Source organism: Alnus glutinosa, chromosome 11 (genome assembly GCF_958979055.1).
Source record: "Alnus glutinosa chromosome 11, dhAlnGlut1.1, whole genome shotgun sequence".
Lineage (NCBI taxonomy): Eukaryota > Viridiplantae > Streptophyta > Magnoliopsida > Fagales > Betulaceae > Alnus > Alnus glutinosa.
Genome location: NC_084896.1, coordinates 7,525,911 through 7,550,661, shown reverse-complemented (window position 1 = coordinate 7,550,661; position 24,751 = coordinate 7,525,911). Strand labels below are relative to the sequence as shown.

At 36.2% G+C, this 24,751-nt stretch overlaps 3 protein-coding genes across 7 annotated transcripts; 1 reads left to right on the top strand and 2 right to left on the bottom strand.

The window, feature by feature from the left end:
* Positions 1 to 1,643: 1,643 nt before the first annotated feature.
* Positions 1,644 to 8,449, top strand: LOC133880822 (serine/threonine-protein kinase SRK2E). Of its 2 annotated transcripts, XM_062319789.1 has the most exons (9): positions 1,646 to 2,268; positions 5,132 to 5,206; positions 5,298 to 5,399; positions 5,480 to 5,533; positions 5,627 to 5,719; positions 6,030 to 6,122; positions 7,076 to 7,180; positions 7,260 to 7,358; positions 7,812 to 8,449. In XM_062319789.1, the coding sequence occupies exons 1-9, from the start codon at positions 2,092 to 2,094 to the stop codon at positions 8,103 to 8,105; spliced, it is 1,092 nt and encodes a 363-aa protein (XP_062175773.1). In that variant the 5' UTR covers positions 1,646 to 2,091; the 3' UTR covers positions 8,106 to 8,449. The 2 variants fall into 2 exon arrangements, with proteins under 2 accessions (XP_062175772.1, XP_062175773.1); XM_062319788.1 differs by having other exon boundaries at positions 1,644 to 2,268; positions 5,480 to 5,719.
* Positions 8,450 to 12,420: 3,971 nt separating this feature from the next.
* Positions 12,421 to 14,950, bottom strand: LOC133880910 (uncharacterized). 3 transcript variants are annotated; one of them, XM_062319868.1, is made up of 4 exons: positions 14,710 to 14,950; positions 13,572 to 14,000; positions 13,019 to 13,282; positions 12,421 to 12,439 (listed from the first exon to the last, which is right to left on the bottom strand). In XM_062319868.1, exons 1-3 carry the CDS (start codon positions 14,812 to 14,814, stop codon positions 13,046 to 13,048), a joined length of 771 nt encoding a protein of 256 aa, XP_062175852.1. In that variant the 5' UTR covers positions 14,815 to 14,950; the 3' UTR covers positions 12,421 to 12,439; positions 13,019 to 13,045. The 3 variants fall into 3 exon arrangements, with proteins under 3 accessions (XP_062175852.1, XP_062175853.1, XP_062175851.1); XM_062319869.1 differs by having other exon boundaries at positions 12,439 to 12,560; XM_062319867.1 differs by lacking the exon at positions 12,421 to 12,439 and having other exon boundaries at positions 12,691 to 13,282.
* A 1,807-nt stretch (positions 14,951 to 16,757) lies between these two features.
* Positions 16,758 to 24,386, bottom strand: LOC133882605 (probable N-acetyl-gamma-glutamyl-phosphate reductase, chloroplastic). 2 transcript variants are annotated; one of them, XM_062321811.1, is made up of 16 exons: positions 24,281 to 24,386; positions 24,010 to 24,149; positions 23,829 to 23,932; positions 23,324 to 23,464; positions 22,599 to 22,706; positions 22,319 to 22,405; positions 22,151 to 22,201; positions 21,958 to 22,029; positions 20,477 to 20,596; positions 19,698 to 19,758; positions 19,521 to 19,601; positions 18,065 to 18,144; positions 17,895 to 17,984; positions 17,581 to 17,709; positions 17,333 to 17,478; positions 16,758 to 17,030 (listed from the first exon to the last, which is right to left on the bottom strand). In XM_062321811.1, exons 3-15 carry the CDS (start codon positions 23,880 to 23,882, stop codon positions 17,371 to 17,373), a joined length of 1,182 nt encoding a protein of 393 aa, XP_062177795.1. In that variant the 5' UTR covers positions 23,883 to 23,932; positions 24,010 to 24,149; positions 24,281 to 24,386; the 3' UTR covers positions 16,758 to 17,030; positions 17,333 to 17,370. The 2 variants fall into 2 exon arrangements, with proteins under 2 accessions (XP_062177795.1, XP_062177794.1); XM_062321810.1 differs by having other exon boundaries at positions 23,829 to 23,885; positions 24,281 to 24,385.
* Between the last annotated feature and the right edge of the window lie 365 nt (positions 24,387 to 24,751).

Here is a 24,751-nt window from a genome sequence, read left to right as displayed (position 1 = left end):
AAAACAAAAAACTTGTGAACCTTTGGTGGAGCAAGGGTGTAACACATCTATCCCATATTAGGAAAATAAGTAGTTCACATTGAAAGTAGATAGTTTGTAAGAGATGCTCATAGGTGCCAAGTCCCACGTTATATATATACTTACTTGGTGAAACTGGGCTTAATAAGTGATTCCAGAAAAACTTCAAATTGACTAATCCTTATGGGGTGATAACGTAGATGTAGCTAACATTTTTTTTTTTTTTTTTTTTTTTCTGAATCATTATAAATGGGGTTGGCACCACTAGGTTCACCACTGCCTATTGGTCCATATTTTGGGGGCTCGATCCATAGACGTGGAAAGAGAACTCTTTCTCAACTCGATTGGACTATAGTTTTTCGAATAATGCTAGAAACTACATGTTTATCCTACAACAAGTTCATAATGCACATGTGGCTATCCCAACCAACCCTCATTTTTCTTATCTTTTTTTCTTTAAAAAAAAAGAATGACGGATCTTAGAATTGGTTGGGACTATCGCATTAACATTGTGGGATAAAAATATAATTTCTAACATTACTTTTTTTTTTCTTTTTTTTTTTTATGGCTCAATTAACCTAAAAACTTATTTTGACATAAACAATACTCAAGGATCTTTGGATGTTTTAGAACGAAACAATGAATAGTTTTGCAGAGAATCAACCACTCCTAAAATATAAAAATAACTGAATAATTGGTCTCCACCCTATTAATTCCAACCTTGTAATACACACGATATCAAAGTCAAGATTTTGAATATCATGAATGAAAAACGACAGAATATTTTATGCACTAAACTAACCCAACAATAAAAATAAACCCTCTCTTCCTAACGGTCAAGTCTAGAATGAGTAACTCTTTTTTTTTTTGTTTTACAAATTATGTACTAAATAGTAAATTCCCCTACTATTACCAAACTTTCTCTTCCTCACCGCCAAATTATGGAATGGGCGACTATTTGGTAGACGTTGGAGTTATAAACTACCGGTGAACCCTACTCAATCGGCCTCTACACGAAAGATAATTCGGCTATCAAAATAAAACAATCTTAAACAGAGTAAATTACTTTTTAATCCTCTCTTTTCTCCTATACATTCGTTTTATATTACGTATTTTCATCTCCTTCTTGACCGTTGCTACTATTTGCAACTGACCGATAAAGTTTTTTTTGTTTGTATTTACATATTTACTAAGAGTGAAAAAAGGAATTATCTTCTTATCCAGAAGGAAACTTTATTTAAAGCTATTTCGTGACCTGTGAAGCTTATCCACAGCAAAGCCTGTGGTGCCTTTTGGCAGTAACCTTTTTTCCCCCAAAGATTCACATCCCCCCCAGTATCCACGCTTCTGATTATAATAAGCATAAAAAGAGATCAGGGTGGAGCTCTGTTCTGTTGCTCCTACGCAACGCAAACAGGGACGTTGCCGAACGTGGACGCATTATTATTTCGGTTAAAAAAAAAAAAAAGGATACGGGTGACACGTGAGCACATTCCACGTGTCTTGTTAGCAGAGGAGAACGACACCAAAAAACCATAGAACCTCCTGTGTTTCGCCAAAAGTGCCGGGCTGTTTCAGTCATTTCCACCAACAATTTCACTGACTTTAAGACGATAAAGTAGATCATTGTCCAATGTCCACCCACATACTCCCCCCGGGCAGCTTTCCCACTAGACCGGCAAGTTTCAGAGAGACTCATCAGAGAGAAAGAGAAGGGGGGATCACGAGCCATCTCTCTTTCTGAGCACCCCAACAAGTGTGGTGTTGTGTGGTGTGGTGTGGGGTGGGTGAAGTTTCACGGGCTACAACCTAACTCCCAGTCTCTTTCTTCACCCACCAGCTTTCTCTTCAATCCAGCGGCCCACGTCCAGCCACGTCGCCAGCTCCACCGCCCATCTTCCAGCTCGATCTTCGATCAGGGTTTTGGGGGGTGTCTCTGAACCACTGGTGTTGCATATCTTACATTCCCGGAAGAATAATATAATGCGTGAAAGAGAGCTTGAGCTTGAGCTTTTGCTTTAGTTCGGAGTTGTGCTTTTGGGTACAAAGGGTTTGAGAGAGAGAGAGAGAGAGATGGATAGGTCGGCTGTCACGGTGGGGCCGGGCATGGACATGCCGATCATGCACGATAGTGATCGGTACGAGCTGGTTCGAGATATCGGGTCGGGAAATTTCGGGGTGGCAAGGCTGATGAGGGACAAGCAGACCGAAGAGCTGGTCGCCGTGAAGTACATCGAGAGAGGTGAGAAGGTTAGTGTCCAAAAGTTACTTTCCTTTTTTTTTTTTTTTTTTTTTTTTTTTGTTCTTTTAGTTTATTTGTGTTGGCATTTGAGTTCAGTTTTGATTTGTCTAATAGAAAATGTAAGGGTTCGAAAGCTTTATTGGGTGTTTGGTGCTTGGGGATCAGTTTGTTCTCAGCCTATCATTCCATTACTGGTCTTTTGGTGGTGGGAATTTTTTTGAGCTCTGTTCCATGTGTTTTCTCGTGGTAATTGAGTGGATTATGGGGTTTTTGGGGCTTGAGCATCAATGAGATTTGTAGTGGGCGTTTGATTTTGTTTAATTCGATATTTACGTGTTCACTTTTGAAAGAATTGAGTGCTTTATTGGGGTTTTTGTGTGTGTGTGTATCTTTGAGGGTCTATAGGATTTCAGTATAGCGCCTGATTTCCTGGTTTTTTGTTTGTGGGTCGTTAAATTGAGCAGCTTTGTTTTTGTTTCTTTGGTTTTTTATGGGAATTGTGTGGCTATTGGATTCTTCATATTTTGGGATTGGCGGCTTTCAGTTTATATTCCAATTACTTGATTTTCCTTGAAATTATGTCAATTTGGTTTCGGTTGCATTCTAGCGGTTTATCAAATATTTGGTTTTGAAGATTAATGGGTCCTCTATTAGTGGTGCATGCTTTATGGATAAGATGAAAAGAAAATATATTTATATATGTAACATTTTTAAATTAGCACTGGTTGTCTAACATCTGAATTGATGTAGGACAGTCTGAGCCTGACCTCGAGCTTACAGCTCGGTCATCCCGAGCCATATAGCTGGTCGATTTTCTGACGTAGCTGGCAGATTTTCTGATTTAGCAGTTATTTTCCTTTATCGTCAAGATTTAATTTTGGTATTATTTTTTTTCCTAAAATGGGTTTCCTTTGGCACCAAGTATTTCCATTAATTTGGAAATATCCTTTGGCACCAAATATTTCCCTATTATGTTTATTTCCAGTCTCATAGATTTTATTCTTTTGTAGCCGTAGGGTTTTTACTATAAGTTTGGAATAATTGTATTGGAATAAGGAGTTTTGATGATCAATCCTATTTTTAGACCTTTACTTAGCAAAATAAAATAAGGAGTTTTGATGATCAATAAGAATACAGTTTTCTCTTTCAACGTGTTGTTGAAGTGTGTGCATTGAGAACACAGTTTTTCAATCACGTCTATCGTTTCTCACTACATCAATTGGTATTAGAGCCTTGACTACCCTGGTCTGATGGCAAACGACGAAAACGATGGCAACCACTCTGGCGGCGAAGAATGTGGAGTGCAGGCCCTTCGGGCAGAAGTCTATGCTCATGACCAGTGGTTTGATGGTGTTGAACGCTTATTGCGGGAGATGCAGCAAACTATTGTTAAACTTGGGATTGACGGCAACAACATAATCGCAACCGGGATCGCGCCCACGAAGAGGCTCGTGGCCATCCGGGTGGAGATCGTGGCCTTGAACATCGACGGAGGCACCAAGCTTTCGAAGAGGTATCTAGTGAAGACAAAGATGACCACTTTTAGGAGGAAGTTGACGGCAGAAGGAGACGGGAGAATACCCATAGCTTTCGGGTCAAGATTGATCTTCCATGTTTTAACACGCGTGTGATGAACCAGGTCTTGAAGCCCTTTATCGGTAAGTTTGTCGTGGTATATTTTGATGATATCCCAATTTACAATCAGAGAACAGAAGAGCATATGGAGCAGTTGCGGGAAGTCTTATTGGTTTTACGGGCCAACAAGTTGTATGTCAACCTGAAGAAATGTACTTTTCTAGCAGACAAGTTGTTGTTCCTCGGTTTTATTGTGGGTGTCGAGGTCATTCATGTGGATGAGGAGAAGGTCTGAGCATTCGAGAATGGCCGACCTCAACAACGGTTGGACACGTCCGAAGCTTCCACGGGTTAGCAACCTTCTACTGAGGGTTCATCAAGAATTTCAGTCGATTGTGGCTCCAATCACCGAGTGCATAAAGAAAGGGCAATTCCGATTGGGGGATGAACAAGAGGCTAGTTTCGCAGTGATTAAAGAACGGCTATCCTCGGCACCTGTCCTGGCATTACCCAACTTTGATAAATTGTTTGAGGTGGATTGTGATGCCTCCATCGTGGGAATAGGGGTTGTGTTGTCACAGGAAGGTCGGCCTGTCCAAATAATTAAACGTCAAGGACCTTCAAGGAATACAGTTTCTCAATCACGTCTATCGCTTCTCGCTACATCATGAATAAAAGAGCTGTTGTTATTATCAAACAGAAAGCAATTTGAAAAATTCCAGTACCTTATTTTTGAGTTTCAATTCTGCAAACCTACTTAGACAGTGTTATACAAGGTTGCATAAATTATGACCCCGTTACATTTCAATGTGTTCCCAATTGAACTGGCCATGTCCAAATAATTAAACGTCAAGGACCTTCAAGCTGATCTTATTTAGTAAATTAGTGGGATAAAATGAATTAATATTTTCTTGCATTTGATGAGTCTTAACCATCTCATGTTTATATTCTTCTGTAGATCAGTCTTGGAAGTTTCAACCATCTGATTTGAGCATTATTTTTTATTAAAAGATTGATGAACTTCTAAAACTATCTCCTTAATAGTACATACAGTAGGAATGTAATTGGTCAAGATCTTATTGTTTATATTGTCATGGAATCTGAGGCCAGATTTCTATCCTTTAATTAGACTGCTGGTTGAAACTCTGAGTCAGTCCCTTTTCTATAGGCTACAGACCATCTTAATATGCTTTACAAAGATAGGGACTTGTCATGCTTGACGTCTTGGACCTCTCGTGCTTTTGTGGATCCCTGTTTTGTATTGTTGTTTACCCAACATTTATATTGCGTCAACAGATAGATGAGAATGTACAAAGGGAAATTATAAACCACAGGTCATTGAGGCATCCCAACATTGTCAGATTCAAAGAGGTATGTTGGATCCCAATGGATTCAATGTTTTATCATATTTTCTTCCATATGGACTATTCTGAAATTTGGTAACATTATCATGTGACCATAGGTCATATTAACACCGACACATCTAGCTATTGTGATGGAATATGCATCTGGAGGGGAACTCTTTGAACGGATATGCAATGCTGGCCGGTTCAGTGAGGATGAGGTTCTTATCCAACGTGTTGATTTCATTGATGATGGTGCCACTGTATTTTTCTTTTAATATACCCTTCTGTTGTGTTGCAGGCACGCTTCTTCTTCCAGCAACTTATATCAGGAGTTAGCTACTGTCATGCAATGGTATGTGAATTAAGTTTTCTATTTGTAATTTACGTCGTAAAACATACCACTCTATGTCTGACTTGGATTTCTTTCTCTGTATCTCTTATGAAGCAAGTATGCCATCGTGACTTGAAACTAGAGAACACATTGTTGGATGGAAGTCAGGCTCCTCGTTTAAAGATTTGTGATTTTGGGTACTCCAAGGTACTAATTTTCTTTCCTTGTTTTTACCTGTATTTTGTATGATGCTGGCACCTATTTATTATTGGGAAGTGCTTGTTGCGTTTGAAACTGGACGCTTCCAGAAATACACCATAGGCGGGTAACTTGAATGTTTATATGCGTATTGATAGGCATTTCTTGTGGTATTTTCCTGCTAGTGAGTAGTAAGTCATTAAAATATATTTGCCTCTTTTTTTAGTACATAGCATTTTTCTTTTGGTAGTATCTCTTTGTTCGTTCCATCCTTGGTTGTCAATATCCACTATTTAAGACTCTTGTCTTTTTTTCTCAGTCTTCGGTACTGCATTCACAACCAAAATCAACTGTTGGCACACCTGCATATATTGCCCCTGAAGTGTTGCTTAAGAAAGAATATGATGGCAAGGTAATATTATTTCTTATGGACACGGCCTCTTTAAACTGTGAAATTCAATTCTTTCCAACTAAAATGTTTAATGATCTCAACGTTCTATTATTATATTGTTTGTCAGGTATCTCTAGCTCTTTCCAAATGCAACCATTTATGAAGCTTTATAACTTCATTATCATAGCTTATCCAAATTTGCGTTGTTATTGTTACTATTATCTTAGCTTACAACTTGTATGTTGGTTTCTGCAACCATACATCTTTGCGTCATGCTGCAATGACAGCATAAGGTTAACTTGTTTGTATCTCAGTCTTCACCATTAGTAAATTCAAAGTTTTGAGTTACTTCAACAACCCTATAATGAGTTTCATTTATGTAGTATCGAATTCCTACTCGGACAGCCATGACATCTCCGCTTGCATTTATAGAGATTACAACTAGGTTCACCTTGGCGAAGATTTTATTGGTTATTAGGCCATCTTTCAGATGGGAGTTTGGCCTTAGATTTGGCAATTAACTGCCTTTTTCTTTCCAAGAAAGTGTTTTTGATTGTTAAGTAACAAAGCGGACTATCAGGCTTTCTAAAGTTCAACTTTTTCACTATCTAATGCAGCCAGGCATACAGGGAAGTAAATCCGAATTGTTTTTATTACCATCCTAAGAACTGGTATCTATCACTGACTTTCATACAAACATTCAGTAACAAATAACCTTAAACCAGAAAAGAAATAAATCATTTTGCTTTGAAATTGTTTTCCTCAAATTTGCTGATTGATTTGCATGTTTGCTCAATATATAGTTTCTGCTGTCCCCAGAGTTGGGGTAGGGGGCTGATGGCGTGGTTAAAGTAAAATGCTAAAGTAATGTGCCATAATAAAACTGGATGAAGTATATAATTTTTATTCTACATTTTGTGTGTTCAAACTATCAATTTAATATATTTACTAATTTGCTACTTAAATAAAAACAGATTGCAGACGTGTGGTCTTGTGGGGTGACCTTATATGTCATGTTGGTGGGCGCATACCCTTTCGAGGATCCTGAGGAGCCTAAAAACTTCCGCAAAACAATTCAGGTAATCTATTGGACCTAATTATAAGTGAATGTATTAGCTCCACTCAAATGCTTGACTACATAATTGGATGTGTTTGCAGCGAATTTTGAATGTCCAGTACTCAATTCCTGACTATGTTCATATATCTCCCGAGTGTCACCATTTGATCTCAAGGATATTTGTAGCTGACCCTGCAAAGGTGAGTTCACTAAATACATGAGTTTGTGTGCATCTTTTTTTTTTTATAAGTAAGAAGAACTTTATTAAAGAAAGCGTAAGGCGCTCCTAAATACACAGGAGGTATACACAGGAATAACCAAAGCTAACCCAAAAAAACCACAACACCAAGGCCCCAGAACACAAAAGAACCAAGAATAAGACATGCAGTTTCAATATTACACTGAGATCTCTAAAAGCTTTTGTATGTATGTATATGGGGAGAGCAGGTTGGAGGAGGGTATTGTGGGTTTTACTAGGCTTGTCTCATCTGAAATTATGTAGAAGTATAGGCTGATTTCCTGTGTAAACAATATAATTTTTCTGCTTTGTTAATCTTGGTGCTTTCTGTTCCATACCTTGCTTTGTTAATTAAGGCTTGAGAAGAGAAATATTGACTTCTAAGTTACGTTCCCATGAATTCACTTGGCAACAGAGGATAACCATTCCTGAGATAAGGAACCATGAGTGGTTTTTGAGGAACCTTCCAGCAGATCTCATGGATGAAAAAACAATGAACACTCAGTTTGAAGAGCCTGATCAACCCATGCAAAGTAATGATGAAATCATGCGGATAATTGCTGAGGCTACCATTCCTGCAGCAGGGAGTCACAGCCTCAACCAGTATCTGACTGGCAGCATGGAGTTTGATTGTGAGATGGATGAGGAGCTGGAATCTGATCCTGACCTTGACATTGATAGCAGCGGAGAGATAGTGTATGCAATGTAATGCTGACTGCTGCCTGCCAAGAGTTGAATAGACCCATCTCCTGGGTTTTCTTTGTTGGGGGTGTGGAAGATTAGAGGAAAAGCTTTTTTCATTTTCTCTGCAATGGAGGATTATGGGTTTGAAATTTGTACATGTCAATGAGGATCTCTTCTTATCACTCCTCCTTTTGCTCTATGTATCATCTTTTCCAGGGATGTGCTACTATTCATCTGTATTTTTATGCTTCGCCACTTTCATATATATGTATTGCCCGTGTAACTGTAATTGTCATGTTTGTGGCTTTGGCTGTCTAGTAGTGTCAAACTCATGCTATTTCTTATTGTGTTTATTGGGTGATTGGCTAATTCTTTTTTCCCTTTGAGCTTAAGTGAGTTACATGCTTGTAAGGACTCCATCACTACTTTTCCTTTGGTCATCTGTACAGGAAAAAAGAAAAGGAAAAGGATGAACCAAATAACACCAACGCCCTCAAACAAATTCCAATCGAGACATGGAGAAAACAAAAACACATGCAGAGATCGTAGAGATCCCCCAAATTTAGAGTTTTTGATTCCTGGATGTGGAAAAGAACCTCGTCAGGTCGGATGTGGAAAAGCAGGTAGCAAATTCAAGAAGACCCCAAAACCATGACCAAAGGCTTCAGAAATCTCAAGAAGTAAAGAACACCGTTTTCTTTGTTCCCTAAGCTCAAGCTTGAATTCCCATTTCTGAAGCCTGGACCAAAGGCAGAGGTTGGTGTTGTTAAAGAGCAAGTGAAAGAGAGAAATAGTGGTTGGTGAGAATAAAGGAGACGAAGACAGTGACGAGGGAGAAGACGGAAGAAGGGAGAAGAGAGAGAGATTGTGAGAAAAGAGAAGAAATGAATAAAGAAAAAAAATATGTAAAAAGTAAAAATAATATTTTAATGATATAGAAAAAGATTACGAAAATTTATTGCCAAGTAAAAAGTAGATTCATTTAGCACGTAGTTTAAGAGCAATTGTGGCATGCAACAGACGTGCATGGTGAATCACCATATAGTAGTAATCGAAAGCACATCCAGCCAAGTGAAATGTTTGGAGATTGGGAGCTGAAATTTTCAGTGATCTACTGCCAGAGGATTTGGCAGTCCAGACTAGAAAAAGGTCGTAGAGTTTGTCCATGCCAGCGCGCTGCTGAATGTAAATATCGCAGAGGTCACGATCACTACCTATAATCGATCGCTAAAATTTCAATAGACGAGCTGGTGATGGTCATCCTCTTTATCCCCCTTATTTTCTCAAGCCTCAAATATATCTTGAGAGAGTTGAAAGATGAAAGCAATTATCCAATATTATTGCACTCGTTTTCGATTCCAACGGAGACTAATCTAAGTTCTGGAGCTTTGTAGAAAAATATATGAGGAGGCCAGGTAATTTGAGAAAGCCATTGGCGACATCGGCGCCCTTGAGGAACCTTAGGGAATCACAACCCAGAAGAGAAAGTGGCAAGGCAAAGGGTTCTCCCGGGTGAATGATTTTAAGGCAAACTTAATTGTATAAGTTGGAGACAATATTTATCTAAGAGATAGATTAATATTCGCCTTACCAACAAAGAGTTCAGTGATAGTGGTGCTGGGTGCAAGGCTGGATTTGCCGGAAAAGGTCACCAAATCTGAGACGGCAGATTTGTGGCGGCACTTTCTGGAGGTGGTTGGTGGAGAGAGTCTGAGCGGTTAGTCGAAGAGCTCGGTATGACAAAGATCGGCATGGCAGATAGACCAAGGCCGGTTGTGAGGGGCGGAACTCGTCTGGGTCTATCGTAGATTGGAGCCGTGGACAGCTGGAGGCCAAAGGAAGGAAGACGGTGGCGGAGGCAGAGAAGGTTTCGGAGAAAATGAGGTTGAAAGCCACGACAAACCAAAAAACTGAATGGAAAAATAAAGACAAATAGCAGAATAATAAAATAAAAACACAATGAATTTTACGTAGTTCGGTTTATGACCTACGTCCACAAGGTAAAGCCAAAATGGCTACATTGTTGCTCTTATTCCTCGATATTTTCACAATACATTAGACTCCTATTTATAGAAGAATTTGGATAGATAAGTATGGTAATCAATCAATGTGATTTGATTTGATTACCATCGAATAATTACAATAAATTTCTAAAATCAAATATCCTAACATACACAGAATATATTCTAACATTATGGTCCTTTTTTATCTCCAGCAGATTAGCTCCTCATGAGGTAAAACATTTTTTTTTGCTATAGTGAATAGCATCTTCTTGTTATTTACTGTAGCACAATGTTCAAGTTTTTTTTTTAATTATTTCTCTTTCATCTTTTCTCTCTCCCTTGATCGCTCAGCCTCCAAGCAGCCAACCAACTAGCCATGACCACCCTCCAAAACACTCAATCTGCCTCCACGCTCCCTTCTCTCTCCCTTCCTTAAAAAACGAGTCTCTCGATCTCACGGTGGCAAACCAATATTATTTAGGGGAATGATTGATGCACTACTAGTAACAACGTATGCACTACCTCGAGATATATTGGAGTGGACCTACACATTGGGTCCCACCCCAATGTGATTTGAAGTAGTGCAGAAGTTATGCACAGGAACGGAGGGAGGGGGGCTGGCAGGGGCAATGCCCACCCCCCAAATTTCCTAAAAAAAAAAAAAATTAAAGGTGAGGAAAAAAAATAATCTAAAAAATTAAAAAATATAAGGTAAAAATAAAAATTTAGCTTATTTGGCCCCTACCAAATTATTTTTTTTCGACCATTGGCCCCTGCCCATAAAAATTTCTAGCTCCATCCCTGATTGTGCACTAGTTGTATTTCTAGCATTTTCCTATTATTTATTAAAATAAAGAGTAGAATAGAAAATTTCTTAGAGTATATATAAAAGGAAAATGCTCAAATTACAACAAGTGCACTACAAGTGCACAACGTACACCAAGGCACACTAAGGGGGACTCACATGTGTGAGCCTCACCCCAATGTGCCTTGGTGTTGTGCACTTGTAGTACATGTATCATCTCCCTATATAAAAATAGCAATAGCTAAAATAGAAATGTGTACTTTTTTAGTAGCTATTTTGGCTACTACTTCTAGAAATGCTATGAGAAAAGTCTTGGACAACACACTGGCAGTAACTTCTTTAAAATTAGTGTCACCTTACTACCTTAGAGCCAATAAAACTAGGATATATATCTTGAAAAAATATAAAAATGAAAAAAAAATTAAATGTATAAAATAATTCTATGGATGATGCTGTTGTTAGATTCTGCCATCTTCCGAACCAAGTCGTTCACCACACTTTTTTTCCTCTGGATGAGGGACCTTGCGAGATTAATGATCAATTTGGTTTTGCGATTTTAAAATGAGTGATTCTCAAAAGTAATTTTTAAAAACGCAGTTATATGTTTGGTAAAATCGTAATTTAGCATTTAAAATCTCAATTTAGCCTTTAAAATTATACGTTTTCAAAAAAACATTTCATTACCTGTAATTTGAAAATGCACATTTTCTTCATTTTCATATCGCAATTTTTTAAAAATACAATCACAAACGATCCATTTTTTACAATTTAGTTTAAAATAACACTTTTATCTATGAAATCGCAATGTCAAACACACCCTAAGACAGACATGTGTTGGGCTAAATGACTCTGGATAAAAAAAAAAAAAAAAAAAATGCCGAAGCCTTTTTTCTTTGATGCCTTTCTGCCTGAAACCATTGGAGGAAAAGATGAGTTTGAAATCTTGTGAACTCGGCCAATTCTATTCTACACAAATTTTCACGCCAGCAAACGTCACTTCTTTTATTTTTATAAGCAAAAGTGTCGAATTTGTATACGAAAGAATGGTGCTTCTTGTATACTAATATCATAAATTTACAACGGCATTGGATATGCATTCAGGGAAAGATTTTTGGCATTCTTGTCAATTAAAAGAACAAAACAAAAAACCAAATTCCGAAGCCAAGGAAATGTGAATTCCAAACACTGTAGAAGAGAATCCACATTTCAAATAAATGGCACTTGGGAGGAAATGTGGATTCCCACAGCTTAAATGCAAACAAACAAGATAAATCTTTTAGAATTCTTCATTCAGGCACAGCATCATTACTTTGTTGGCCCCCCAAGCAGGCTCTAGGCAGAAGAGTAAACAAATATAAAGCTTGAGCCAAGTATGGGTTCAGTTAGTGACAAAAGAGCCTCAAAAAAATTGACATGTAATCTGTTATTATATATGATTACATTATTTATTATGAAAATCTGGTTATGTCAATGTGATTACATTATGAATTATGAAATGCAACATCATAACAAGAACAAGATTCACTTCTTCTACTCCGCAACAGAAGCCTCCTGCAAGAATTGAATCACACATAAAGGTACACTCAGAAACCCTGTCGGCTCAGCCAACATATCTTGTAATCATCAAGACCACCCTAAGCACCATCGATCTTCAAATCGAAGCTGCTTCCGACTTAATTGGTTTTTTGTGAGAGAGAGAGAGCAAGCTTACATCAGCACAAATAAAAACATGAATCGTCATCCAAAGTTAAATCACGTGATATGTATACCATCTCAATTCTTGCCAGAACTTGAATCATAAATTTTGTCCAAGCATATTTGCATTATAAGATTATAAGGTATAACATGTGCTAGCATAAAAATGTTCTTCATGTATTATGTGAAAACAGCTGGATTGTAAAGTGAATATAGCTTAGTTTTATCACAAATAAACATTTCTATGACAATAATAAAACCATTTTCCTTTGTAGCTAGTTAAAAAACATTTCCCCTCTCAGATGAGGAGGCATGGGGTTTTACCCCATGTGTGTTTTGAGGGCAGAACCACTGCATCATGTTGTGGGATATAAGGCATGTTGAAACACCATAAACATACTCGCTCCATCTTTTGTCTGTCCAAGTAACAGATACCTGATCCATATATTCTGCCTGCAAGAATTAAAGCTTATTTGGTTCAGAGTGACTGCTATTCGTGGAATTCTGCTGCGATGCCGTTGTTAATTCCTTTTGGGGTCTTCTATACCACAAAAATGCAAACCACAAAGTCCTCCATAACCCCCCGTTTGCAAAGTGTGGAATAAATATTCGCCCCCAATATGGGTAATATGGTCCCAGCAATTTGAGAAAAGTGAAGAAAGCCGCTATGGCAATCAAATGCCAGGGAACTTCTGCATCCTGACAATTAAACAAACAGGAATTATAACAAACACAAAATATCTAACTAGACTTTTCACTTGCTTTGTCCATAGAAAAACAGACTTTTGAAATGCTCTCATAAAGAATAACATCCACCCTAACCAAGCCTACTACCGAGAAATGTTGCAATTCCTGCATCAAAGTGTATTTGGCCTTTTGATGATACCAAAAATATATTGGTGCTAAAGAAAATGAGACTGAGAAAACTTGTTGTAGTCAATATATCAGAAAATTAAACAGTTGATTAATGCTAAATATACATTTTCACCTTGAGAACTGAAGATAGATCCAGTGCTGTCTCGCTCAAGACCCCAGCAACAGCAATCCCGATGAGAAGTGGAACAGGGACAAGAAAAAGCTTCCTTTCATGCGCACAGTAGGACATTTCACTAAGGGACGTAACTGCCAGTAAGGGTACACATAAGTATTTGACAACTGCCAAGATAAGGTCAAGGATGAGTTGAACGAAGTTCTCCAGTGCTCTATTCCAAGGGAAGCTCTTGACTGATTGAGGACAATTGTCCCACAATTTTCTTGCCTTGTCCATTAGATGTTTCAATTTCAATTTCACAGGATCATCTGACTGGTCTGCAGACATATTTATTGCACATGATATCCGGGGCCTAGTATTCTGAAATAACCTAAATGGTTTAACACTCACACTGCAGTTCTGCCCTTTAACATACTGCGATGACCCCTGCAACAACAAACTCATTACACTAAGAATTTTAAGAAAGCATGTAAACCCAACTCAACCCATTGAAGCATTAAGTCCTAACTAGTTCAACTGTTAATGGAGATAGCTTCAAGGAAGAAATTCATACTGCTGAAAGACATGGAAGCTAGTCATTTATTTCCTCACCCGACATAGTCGTCATAGACATGCTTCTCCATTATATGAACCCTAGACTGGCAAATTCAGCTTCAACGAAACCCAGACTAGTTCTAATTACATATCACTTGGGCAAGTTGTTACAAATAAATAGTTCATTAAACTCATTACTTGCTAGAGGCCAGATTCTCACCTATTAGGTATCATATCCTCCTTTTCTCTTCTTTTTTTTCCCTTCTATCTCTCAAAACCAATAAGGGGGAAAAAAAATAATCATTAAAAAAATAAAAATAAAAATAAAAAATAATAAAATTCTAATCAAGAAACCCGATAAATTCAAAACAGAAAAATAAATAAATAAAGATAAAGAAGTAGACCCATTTTAATTTTCTCTTAGTCCCGTTTTCTAAATCCACCTTTCCAAGCAACCAAACACATCCATTGGAAGAAACATAAAGAAGTAGACCCCTCAAGACAGATTAAAAACCCATATACTATAAATTCCTACAATAAAATTCTACGCATAAATCAGAAGAAAAATCGGAAAAATAAAAAAAATTATAGAAAGCTTTACCTTGAACCCCTGAAGCAAAGGAGAGTGAATTCTGAGAGCCATTTTAGTGGAAGCTTGGAGATGAGTGGAAGCAGATAACAAATGTGAGGGATAGGGGGTTGTCATTTCTGATAAACAAGAAGCCCTTTTGGCAAATACAGGAACTTGAGTGATGGGTTCGTTCAAAGCGCCATGACTGAGTCTTGGAGGATAAGATCTTGAAACCCTTTTCAACTCCCAACAGTCCTCCAGGAAAACGTTAGAGTCGGGGAGGGTTTAAGCTTTAAGGTGGTAGAGCAATGATTAGGTACTGGCGTCATAGTCCGAGCACCGGTGTACCTTCATCTTAATTAATTAGAAATATGAAAAAATTGTATTATTATTTTAATTTGGTTGGCTTAAATTACAAATCATTTCATATGATATAAAAAATAATTATACTATTCTTTTGATATGTGAAAATTACAAATTATTCTTTGAAGTCATTTTTCGTCTATAAACTTAACAGAAACCATTAAATTGTCACACGTCAGTCCATTTAAAATACGACACATTTCACTCTTAATAAAAAAATATATTAATATATTAAAAATTAAAATAAATTATATATGTATATTTAATGTTATATTATTTAAATTTTTAAAAATAATAAAATAATTTATTTAATTAAATTTATTATCTTTAAATCATAACTATAAAATAAATGCAATCTATTTCCTTTAAAATGAGGTGAGCAATTCTATTTGTAGGGCATGAGAATAAAAATATTTGGTTTTATTTATTTTAAGAGCATTTTAGCTTTAGGAGAAGATTCTAGATTTTTGGGATTTTTTAAAGTATTGAATATATTTCTTTTGACAATCTTGACTCTGTTTGCCTTTTGGAAGAGAACAAAAGTTTACAAAAAGAAATAAAGGATTCTAATTTTTTATTCCAATTTTTTGTTGCTTTTCATCTCTGCTTTATAATTTTATAATTTCCTCTTTTTTTTTTCTTTTTTTTTCAACATTTTTTTTTCATCGTAACAATACTAACAGATATTAAAAGAGAATGCGATCATTTCTGGTATAATTTTAGGATTAATTTTCTCATAAAGAACATTAAAATTCAAACTTTGAATTAAGGAGATGATAATAGAAACTAAAGTATGTAAAGGATCATGAATAGGACAGTAGTTCTTTGTTTTTCTTTTCTTCTTCTTCTTCTTCTTCATTTTTTTTTTCCCCTAAGCAAATAGGACAGTAGTTTGAGAGAATGAAGAACAATTTGCTTTTTTTTTTTTTATTTTTTTTTTTAATTGGAGTAGAATGAAAATTAACAAGAAAACTTTAAACCATTGGTTTAGCAAATTTCAACTAAATAATAATACGCATCATATCATATATCTCGTACTAATTAGAACTATATTTTTACGTACCACGGGCATGTATTTAGAATTGAAAGAAACAAGATGTATCCTTTCAAACTACCATTCAATTTATAATGTTCCCTCAAACTTTAAAAAGTTGCAATGTCCTACCAATTTGCCAAGCCCTTTCACTCAACCCCCTTTGTTAGGGCTATTCATTAAATTCAACAGAAAATGAGTCTCGTGAGATACACGTGACTTAAAATGACAATAATTGCAAATTAAGGAGTAATTTAAGGATAATAAGTATAATTTTCCCTAAATTGTGACGACACTCAAGAGTAATGTCATACAACCTGAACTTATAATCTTTTGTTTTGTGTTTCACATAAGATGGTTTTTTGTCATGACCGATAAGAATTTGCAAAATCCACCTGACCCGAACAACCTAAAATATAGAACCCACATGCCCAGAGCAAGTAGGCCCCGCAACCCTCTTGCGGTCTAATAATAATGAATCTCAATCTATAACATATTTTTCTGCCAACTTTGGAAGCATAAATTCTTGGGGATGGGAGATTGATGCCTGGTAAATTCCAAGTGCAGACTTACATATGTTATCTTCTGCCATTCATATCAGCTTAAGTCCATGCTTATGAATAAATCCTGCAATCGTCATTCATTTTCACCCTCCTCTTCTTCTACTTCTTTTATTGACACAACATAAACAATCGTAAACTTAATTTCCCTCAGCTTGTCAATGTCCACAACTGATTCTTACAGCTCATTTGAGATTGATGGTAAACTCTCATGGAAGATCAGTTTAAATAACAACTGATTCCCAACAGTGCTGCAATATTATTATGCCAGCAAATCAGCCCATACATTATTTATGATATAAAGACATGGTTCTAACAGTATGGAACTTTTGTATTACAAAACTCTTCAAAACAGAATGCAACTTTTGCTGAGAGATATTCTGCAACATAATTTCCTGCAACAATCAATGCAATGTCACTGGTCAGCCTATATATGCCAAAACTATAACATGCATTCATCTCCATATGAGTTAGAATAAGAGCTTTTAGAAGCCCTGCTATGCATTAGGGGTGGTGCCAGTGAGTAGAAAGATGAGAAGCCTGAAGAACAAAGGAGAAGCTATGGGAAAGAAATGATAGCCTATGACTTGTACATTTTTTACACGATCGAGTTTAATGACAAAAAGACGTGTCAATCCCCACTGGGTTTAATGGTGATAAAGAGATTTCAGAAGCAAAGAGTTGAATTTAGACTCACATGTTTTAACTATTTCTGAAGTTGGAAATAGTAAGTGCTTAAGGAAACAAGGGCTGGTATAGAAGCCCTGTATTTTCTGGATATCCCATCATCACGTTCAGATTCTGTAAAGCTTGACCGGAAGCTCCCTTCACAAGATTATCAATCTGCATCAATGTTCTAAGAGCTTAGCTGATGATGATCCGTAGGATCATAGATATAACAGAAATGGAGAAATTTTAACATAGAGATCATGAATGCAAACATACAACTGAAGTAATTATTGCCCTTCCTGGAATTCGATCTGGAAAGACATTCATTAAACAATAATTGGATCCTCGAACATTATGAGTGTGAGGGACTACTCCTCTCTCTAACAAAACTACAAACTCTTCATCCTGCAACCAAAAAAAAAATTTAAAGGAAAATGAAAATCCCATTGATTACCAGAATAAGCAGACGAGAATATAAAAACCAATAAGCAGAATATACACATCAAACCATGTACGTTCCATGCTCACCTGGAGCCTAGTCCTGGATTAGACAAGTATGGAACCACTTGAACAACAGTCAAATAATATACCTGATAAGAGATCTTTAATTGGTGGTATAAATCGTCAATTGTTACACCAGGAGCCATTTCCACATATATAGTTGATTGCATACCACGGTTCTAGAAGACAGAAGAGGTATAAAATAAGTCCTTTGTAAACAAAAAGAGTTACAGAAGATTAAACGTGGTGTAATAATCACCATTGGCATTAGGTGTGGAGTGAAACTGATGGTTATTTTTGAATTTGCAGCCTCAGAGAGTCCCTGTTCAATTTCTGGAACTGAAATTCATATAAAGGTTACTGCTTCATGTTATCAAATAAAGAAAATGCACTCATTCTAGTGCTTAAAGTCGCTAATTATCTCATAGAGTAATCATCAAAACTTCTGAACAATTAAATACTTTTGATTCGTCCAAATAAATAAAAAGCGAACAAGATAGCCAATTCAAAAGCATAAAGCATCAAACTGAAGATTGAAATCAACCAGCAACTTCCACATAAAGCCCACTCACCAGAAGGATTCATTTCAGTCAAGCAACAAATATTTGCTCCAAAAACGAGAAGACACTATCAGCAACTTCAATCTACAGTACCCAATAAAGAACACACTAGCCTCCATTCCCTTAAAGTAATCCTTAATTTTTTCTTTGATTGGGGCATTTTTGAATTGAATCAACCAATTAATTCATGACAGAAGTTAGCCTTAATTAGGACTTCCCTGCATTAAGGGAAGATAGTGCCAAATCCAACTCTGTAACAGAACTGGTATGCATAGCAGAAATAATATCATGCAGTTTATCAGAGCGTTCTTCTTGCATATGTGAGATGCAAACTGCATAGATCTATGGGGGGAATTTTCCAGGTCATCAACTTGTCACTGAACAGTATTCCCCTAATCAGCACTTGTCATTGAACACAATGGTCAAAAGTTGGCCATGTTCTCTCCTATTAAATTATGAATGCCTTTTAGATTGCCCAGATAACACTTCTTTATCTTTAGCATATTTCACTCAGCTTGTTCTAGATTAATAATATCATTATTTTCAATCCATTGCACTGACGTATCAGCACTCAATCGGCAAGTTAGGATCAATCAACACAGAGAAGTAGATTAGAAACTAAAAACAGAAACAAAAAACGGTGTATTACACTACCCACCTATGCTTTAGGTTGAAATTGAGTTGTCAATCTGTGACTTAAAATGTCAGATCTTTTACTATTTTTCCAACCAAAACCAATAAAATTCGCATATGCAAATCACATGCCTCAAAAAGAAAGCTAAGAAAACACAATTGCAATCTCATTAGAATCTGATATATTAAACCCATGATTCAAAAGCAAAAATAATTGAACTTTAAGAAAGTAAAAAAGGCAGCTTTTTCAACCACAAATTTGCAACTTGAACTCAACCAGCACCACATGTGGATAAAGTGTAACTCTCCCCTCCCCTACCCTCTAGCCCCACCACAAATAAATAATATATATATATATATATATATATATATATATAGAGAGAGAGAGAGAGAGAGAGAGAGCAAGGCACCAATAAATGGATTTTTTTTAACAAAATAGGTTTGTCTCTTCTGCTCCAAGTGTAAGACATGAATGTTCAAATACTTCAGATGCATATTCCAAATTCTAAAACAAAATCGTACCATGACGATGCCTGGTAATTCCATAAGAGTAAATGCCTTCAGAAATTTCAGTGTACAAATTTGCCTCCTTGGCACCACGTCCTACATTATAAACCAGGTAAGGAGTCATGGAACAATGCATTGAGAATTCCTAGCAAAGAATTTTGAAAGGGAAAAAAAAGGTGAACAAATCCAAACCTGCTCCACTCACACCAGATTTTGCGTCAATAATAATATTCCTAAATTCAATGAGATTAGCCTGCAAACCGAAAGGCATGCAGAAAACCATCAAAACTGTAAGGCATAAAAGTGACCAATGGAGCCCTAACCAGCATCAGGATAGTGACTAAGCAACTGGCAATCTTTCATTTTTGAAATGGGTAGTACAGTGCCATAATCTAAAGAATGCACCAAGCATGTCCAAATTAAAAACAAGATATCAAACCATGTGCTATTAAAATACTTCAAGCATCCATATAATCAGTCAGTCAAATATGTTAAACTTGGAGGATGGATTTCACATTAGAATCATAGAGTAATTAGTGCAGCCAAAGTTCATATAATAATTAGTCAAATAAATCTCTAATTCGATTATCTCCAAACACCTTTCTTGAAGTTTAAACTTTATTTAGTTTATTCAATTCGATTGAAATTATCTTTTGTACATTAATCATTTTTTCTTCCTTTCTTTCTTAAGGAAGCATGTGTTTTACCTCTTCCCTTGCTATCATAGAAAGATCTAAGCATATCTACAACCTGTGCATAAATTCAATTTATCTCTGAGATACATTCTTAAGTCTTAATTTCAAGCATGAAATCTCAAGCACAATTCTCACAAGTTGCTGATGTATTTAGCAGTTAAAATAACCTCAGCATACACTAATCAAAGCACTGCACATTAATTTAACCATCACCAAAGAACACAATGATCCATTCAACACACAACATGGAGTAAACCCAGAATAACGGACTCAAACCTTAATCAAGGGAACAAGAGGAAGCTGAATGGATGTTGGATAACAACCAGGATTAGCAACTAGACGTGCACTTTTGACTTCATCTCTCAAAAGCTCTGTCAAACCATATACAGCTTCTTTCTGCATCCAGGCAATGAATTAATCATTTACATGAAGAATAAAGCAATGAGTAAAAAATAAAATAAATCAAGAATGACGATGCCAAGATTTAATGTTTTGATACCCTTTCCAGACAACAAAAAGGAAGAAAAATTATTAAAAAAAAAAGAGAGGATAACTTAATGAAAAAGGATTAATCATTGCCAATTAGTTAAAATTTGGGAGGCAATATTTTCCTTTTTGTTTTATATACAATTTCATTTCATTAATAAAGTGCAGAGGGGCGCAACCACAAGAGAACCCCTATTTGGAAGGCAATTCTATCAAGAGGAATCCTCAGTGAGCTCAATTTACTTCTAAAGAAAATTTAGGATAAAGAAGTTCCCACTTCATCTTGAGAAAAAGATTTTCAATAGAGGGTGATAAGAGAGTCTATGAATGACCATCCTCCTTCACTGCAAATACGTCATGACAATAAAGTACATACACAAAAAACAAATATTGAACCGGCAAGTACGGAAAAACCATAACTAGGGGGCTGTTTCATCAATATCACAGAGCTGGAGAATCAAAACCACCAGCCAAATTTCTCTTGACCAGCATCCAATATTCAACATAAGGTAAAGAAAGTCAAAGACGAGTACCTCCAAATTTAAGAAAACAACATTTATACAATCACAAGTTTAGTTTTGACACCTAAGCTCCGGCCTTCCAAGTACAATTGAAGAGAGAGAATTGATTCATATTCTTGCATCACTGAACAGCTGTAATGGCCCAGGAAAAAGCGCTAGCCACATCTATGCTATCACCCCAAAAGGACTAGTCAATTTGGAGTTTCCCTAGTATCTCTTATCAAGTCCAGTTTCACTAGTAACTACGCAATGTGGGACTTAGCACTCATGATTATCTTTATAAACCACTAACTCTATGTGGGATATTTCTCATCTTTTCAATGTGGGACAAGGGTGTTACAAACTCCCCCCTTTAAACCTCTAACGTCTTCGTCAGGGCCACGTCATGCGGTACTCCAGTACCATATGATCTGGCCTTAATAGGTGGCTCTGATACCATTTGTAATAGCACAGAGAAAAGCACTAGCACCACAGAAGAACTAGTCAATTTCAAGATTCCCTACAATTCCTTATAAGGCTCAGTTTCACCTAGTAACTAAGCAATGTGGTACTTAGTACTCATTACTATCTTTATAAACCACACACTCTATGTAGGCTTCTCCTCATCTTTCCAATGTGGGACAATGGTGTTACAACAGACCTCATATGCATCGCATTCACTAAGGAGGAAAAAATTTCCAAGGGCATAAATATTATCAACACTTATTTTGAGTTGCAGGTTTAAAAGACATAGAAGAACACTGTCAGTACCTGCAAATCTGGTGCTCTGTGTGCCTGACCATACCATTCTTCATATTCAGATATATCTCGCAGCCGGAAGTCCTGTGGTATCATAATGTAAGACTTTCACACAAGCAAAACAGCTAGTTCTGAATTCACCATGGGATGCATCTAAACACAACTATGACCATGCGGGAATAAATTGTGTCAATGCAAAGCTTACTGCAGAAAGATCAACAATCTTCAAACCCTTGGGAAGGGCTTTTATGATTTCCTGTGAATTAACAGATAATCATACAAATTAGTGAAAAAGAGATTAAGAAATGCATTTCCACTTCAAAAACCTTCATCAGCGTTGTTGAATAACCAATGAAAAGGGATTAAAAGAAACCTGAGTGGTCCCATGTGGCAAACAACAAAATACAGCATCCACATCAGAAAAGTTGGCATCCTTGACAGAAACCATATCTGGTAAGTCCTGCAAACATAGAGGAAGTCAAGTATTGTCCTTCCATGACAAAGTATTGAAAACCATGCCATAAAGGAAACACTCTCATCAAATTATTTTGAACCTCCATTATTCAACTTACAGCCTCAAAGGTACTGAACGCAATCATACCACATGAAATACACAAAAGATGTATTTTATGCAGTAACGGAAAGAGTCATACTTGTGAGACTAAATGAGGGAATACTGATCCAATTGATTGGCCAGCTTTTCTATCAGCGGTCATCAGAGTGATACCAAAGTGCTGATGGTTTGCCAGCAACCGAACAATCTGCAACAAAAAAAAAAGGATCATCCAATTTCACCAAAGTGAAAACAAGTAGGAAATGGCTAAATTTGTATTATTAAATTGTTTAACCCATCTCAAATACGGAAATCAAAATTATTAGGTAAAGTTGTTAATTCTGCCAAAAAAAAAAAGAAACTCTCTCCAACTTTTGTTAGATCTTTTTTAAAGAATTCAGAAGTTCCATCTTGGTGACCATCTGTGTTGGCAGAATAGAATATGTTTTAACAATATCATCTTTCATGTACCAGTACGTACTTGCCTTATCCTTATAAATGCCAAATTAAAAGAAAGCTTACTTAATTTATAACAACAATATACCAGGAAAAAAGAAAGTAGAGAGAGAGAGAGAGAGAAGGAAACCTACTAAAGCTTATGCAATGGCATTACACTTCCAAAATTAAATATTAAATTAGCAGCATATATTAGTCAAAACTATTCAAGAGCAAGCTCTCGGGTCAGCATCTCATTTACTCCAATAGCATATTTTCAAGTTAACTGTTTTAGCTTCAAATAGCTCCATAACAGACACAACATAGACACAGAAAGAAACAAAAGAACCAGCATAAATATGTCTAGGAGGTGTGAGTGAGGCACTATACCTCAGAACCAGTGTAACCACTGGCTCCAAGAACACCAATCCGAACTTCCTTGTTTGCCTTCTGCGTTTTTGTATTCACAGCACATTTTACAAGCATCTTCCCTTCTTTTGGCTTGTTATCCTTTGAAATCTTTGATCCGTCCTGCATTTCAATTACATAACTTAGAAAACACAAATTCAAGTAAATCAAAATTCCCACTAATTCCCAACCTTCAAACTCAATAATTTCTCAAAGATATTAACTTTCCAACTAATAGACTGAAATGATCGTAAAAACAGAATTTAACATTTTCCCCTGGTTTGGCTGCTGAGAAAATGGACAGAAGAAAAAGGTACAAAATTCCATTTTTTTCGTACCTAAAATTAAAAATTGACTCAAATAAGCCATATGCTTGTATCGGGCTTACTTCATTGTACTTCGATATTCAAACAACAGATCATTTATTTTCATTTCTCTTACAGTCTTACTACATTATCCCGGGAAACAAACAGAAAGCTGTACAAACCTTCCAAAAGCACCCAGTGTCAAAACAAATCGAACCGAAGGTTGCGGTGCTCATTTTCTGTCAGAAACAGCGAGTGCCCAAATCAGAAAACAAGCTCCTACAATCTTAATCACAACACAGGTTTACATATTTATACACACATGTATATATGTACGTATATGTGGGGATAAAGAGATTTTACCTTTATGGGATGCCTTGAATTTGATGCTCAATAATTTGAAGAGTGGCGTTTGATTAGGGAGAGAATAAACTGTACTTTTGGGTTAGTACAAGTGGAGAGAACAAGTAGAGAAGAAGATCAATGGCAAAGCCCTAGAAAATCTGGCAGTGGTAAAAATAGTAAAATTAAATTAAAAATTAAAAATTAAAAATTAAAAAAAAAATCAAACAAACCTTTGGAAGTAGTGAAGGGCTGGATTAAGTTATATTTTTATAATTTTACGACTAATTACCTTTTGGGTTAAGTGGAAATGCGTAGAAACTAGAAAACCATGGATTGAAATTTGAAAGCAATGTTGAATGACGTTTGAGGTGACTACGATGAAGATAATGTTGCTAATATCGTGTTTAAGAATATTATTAGTACGATTCTCATTTTTGGTGTAAGTTACAAGAAATAAAATTTTAAAAAATTAAATAAATAAATAAAAATAAAAAATAAAAAACTGAAGAAAACCCATTATTGTGATATCATCATCTTTTTTTTCTTTTTTTTTTAATTAGGGCAGAGCCTTGTCTTGGGGCAAATATTGCACCAAATGGGACATGCAGAAAACACCCCTTCAGCACACCCAATGGAGGCATGAGTCTTTTTACACAGGGACGGTCATCCGGCCCCTGTGAGCCTTTTACAATATAATAATAATTTTTTATTAAAAAGTAAGCTTTGATGTTACTTTTTAATAAAAAATTATTATTATATT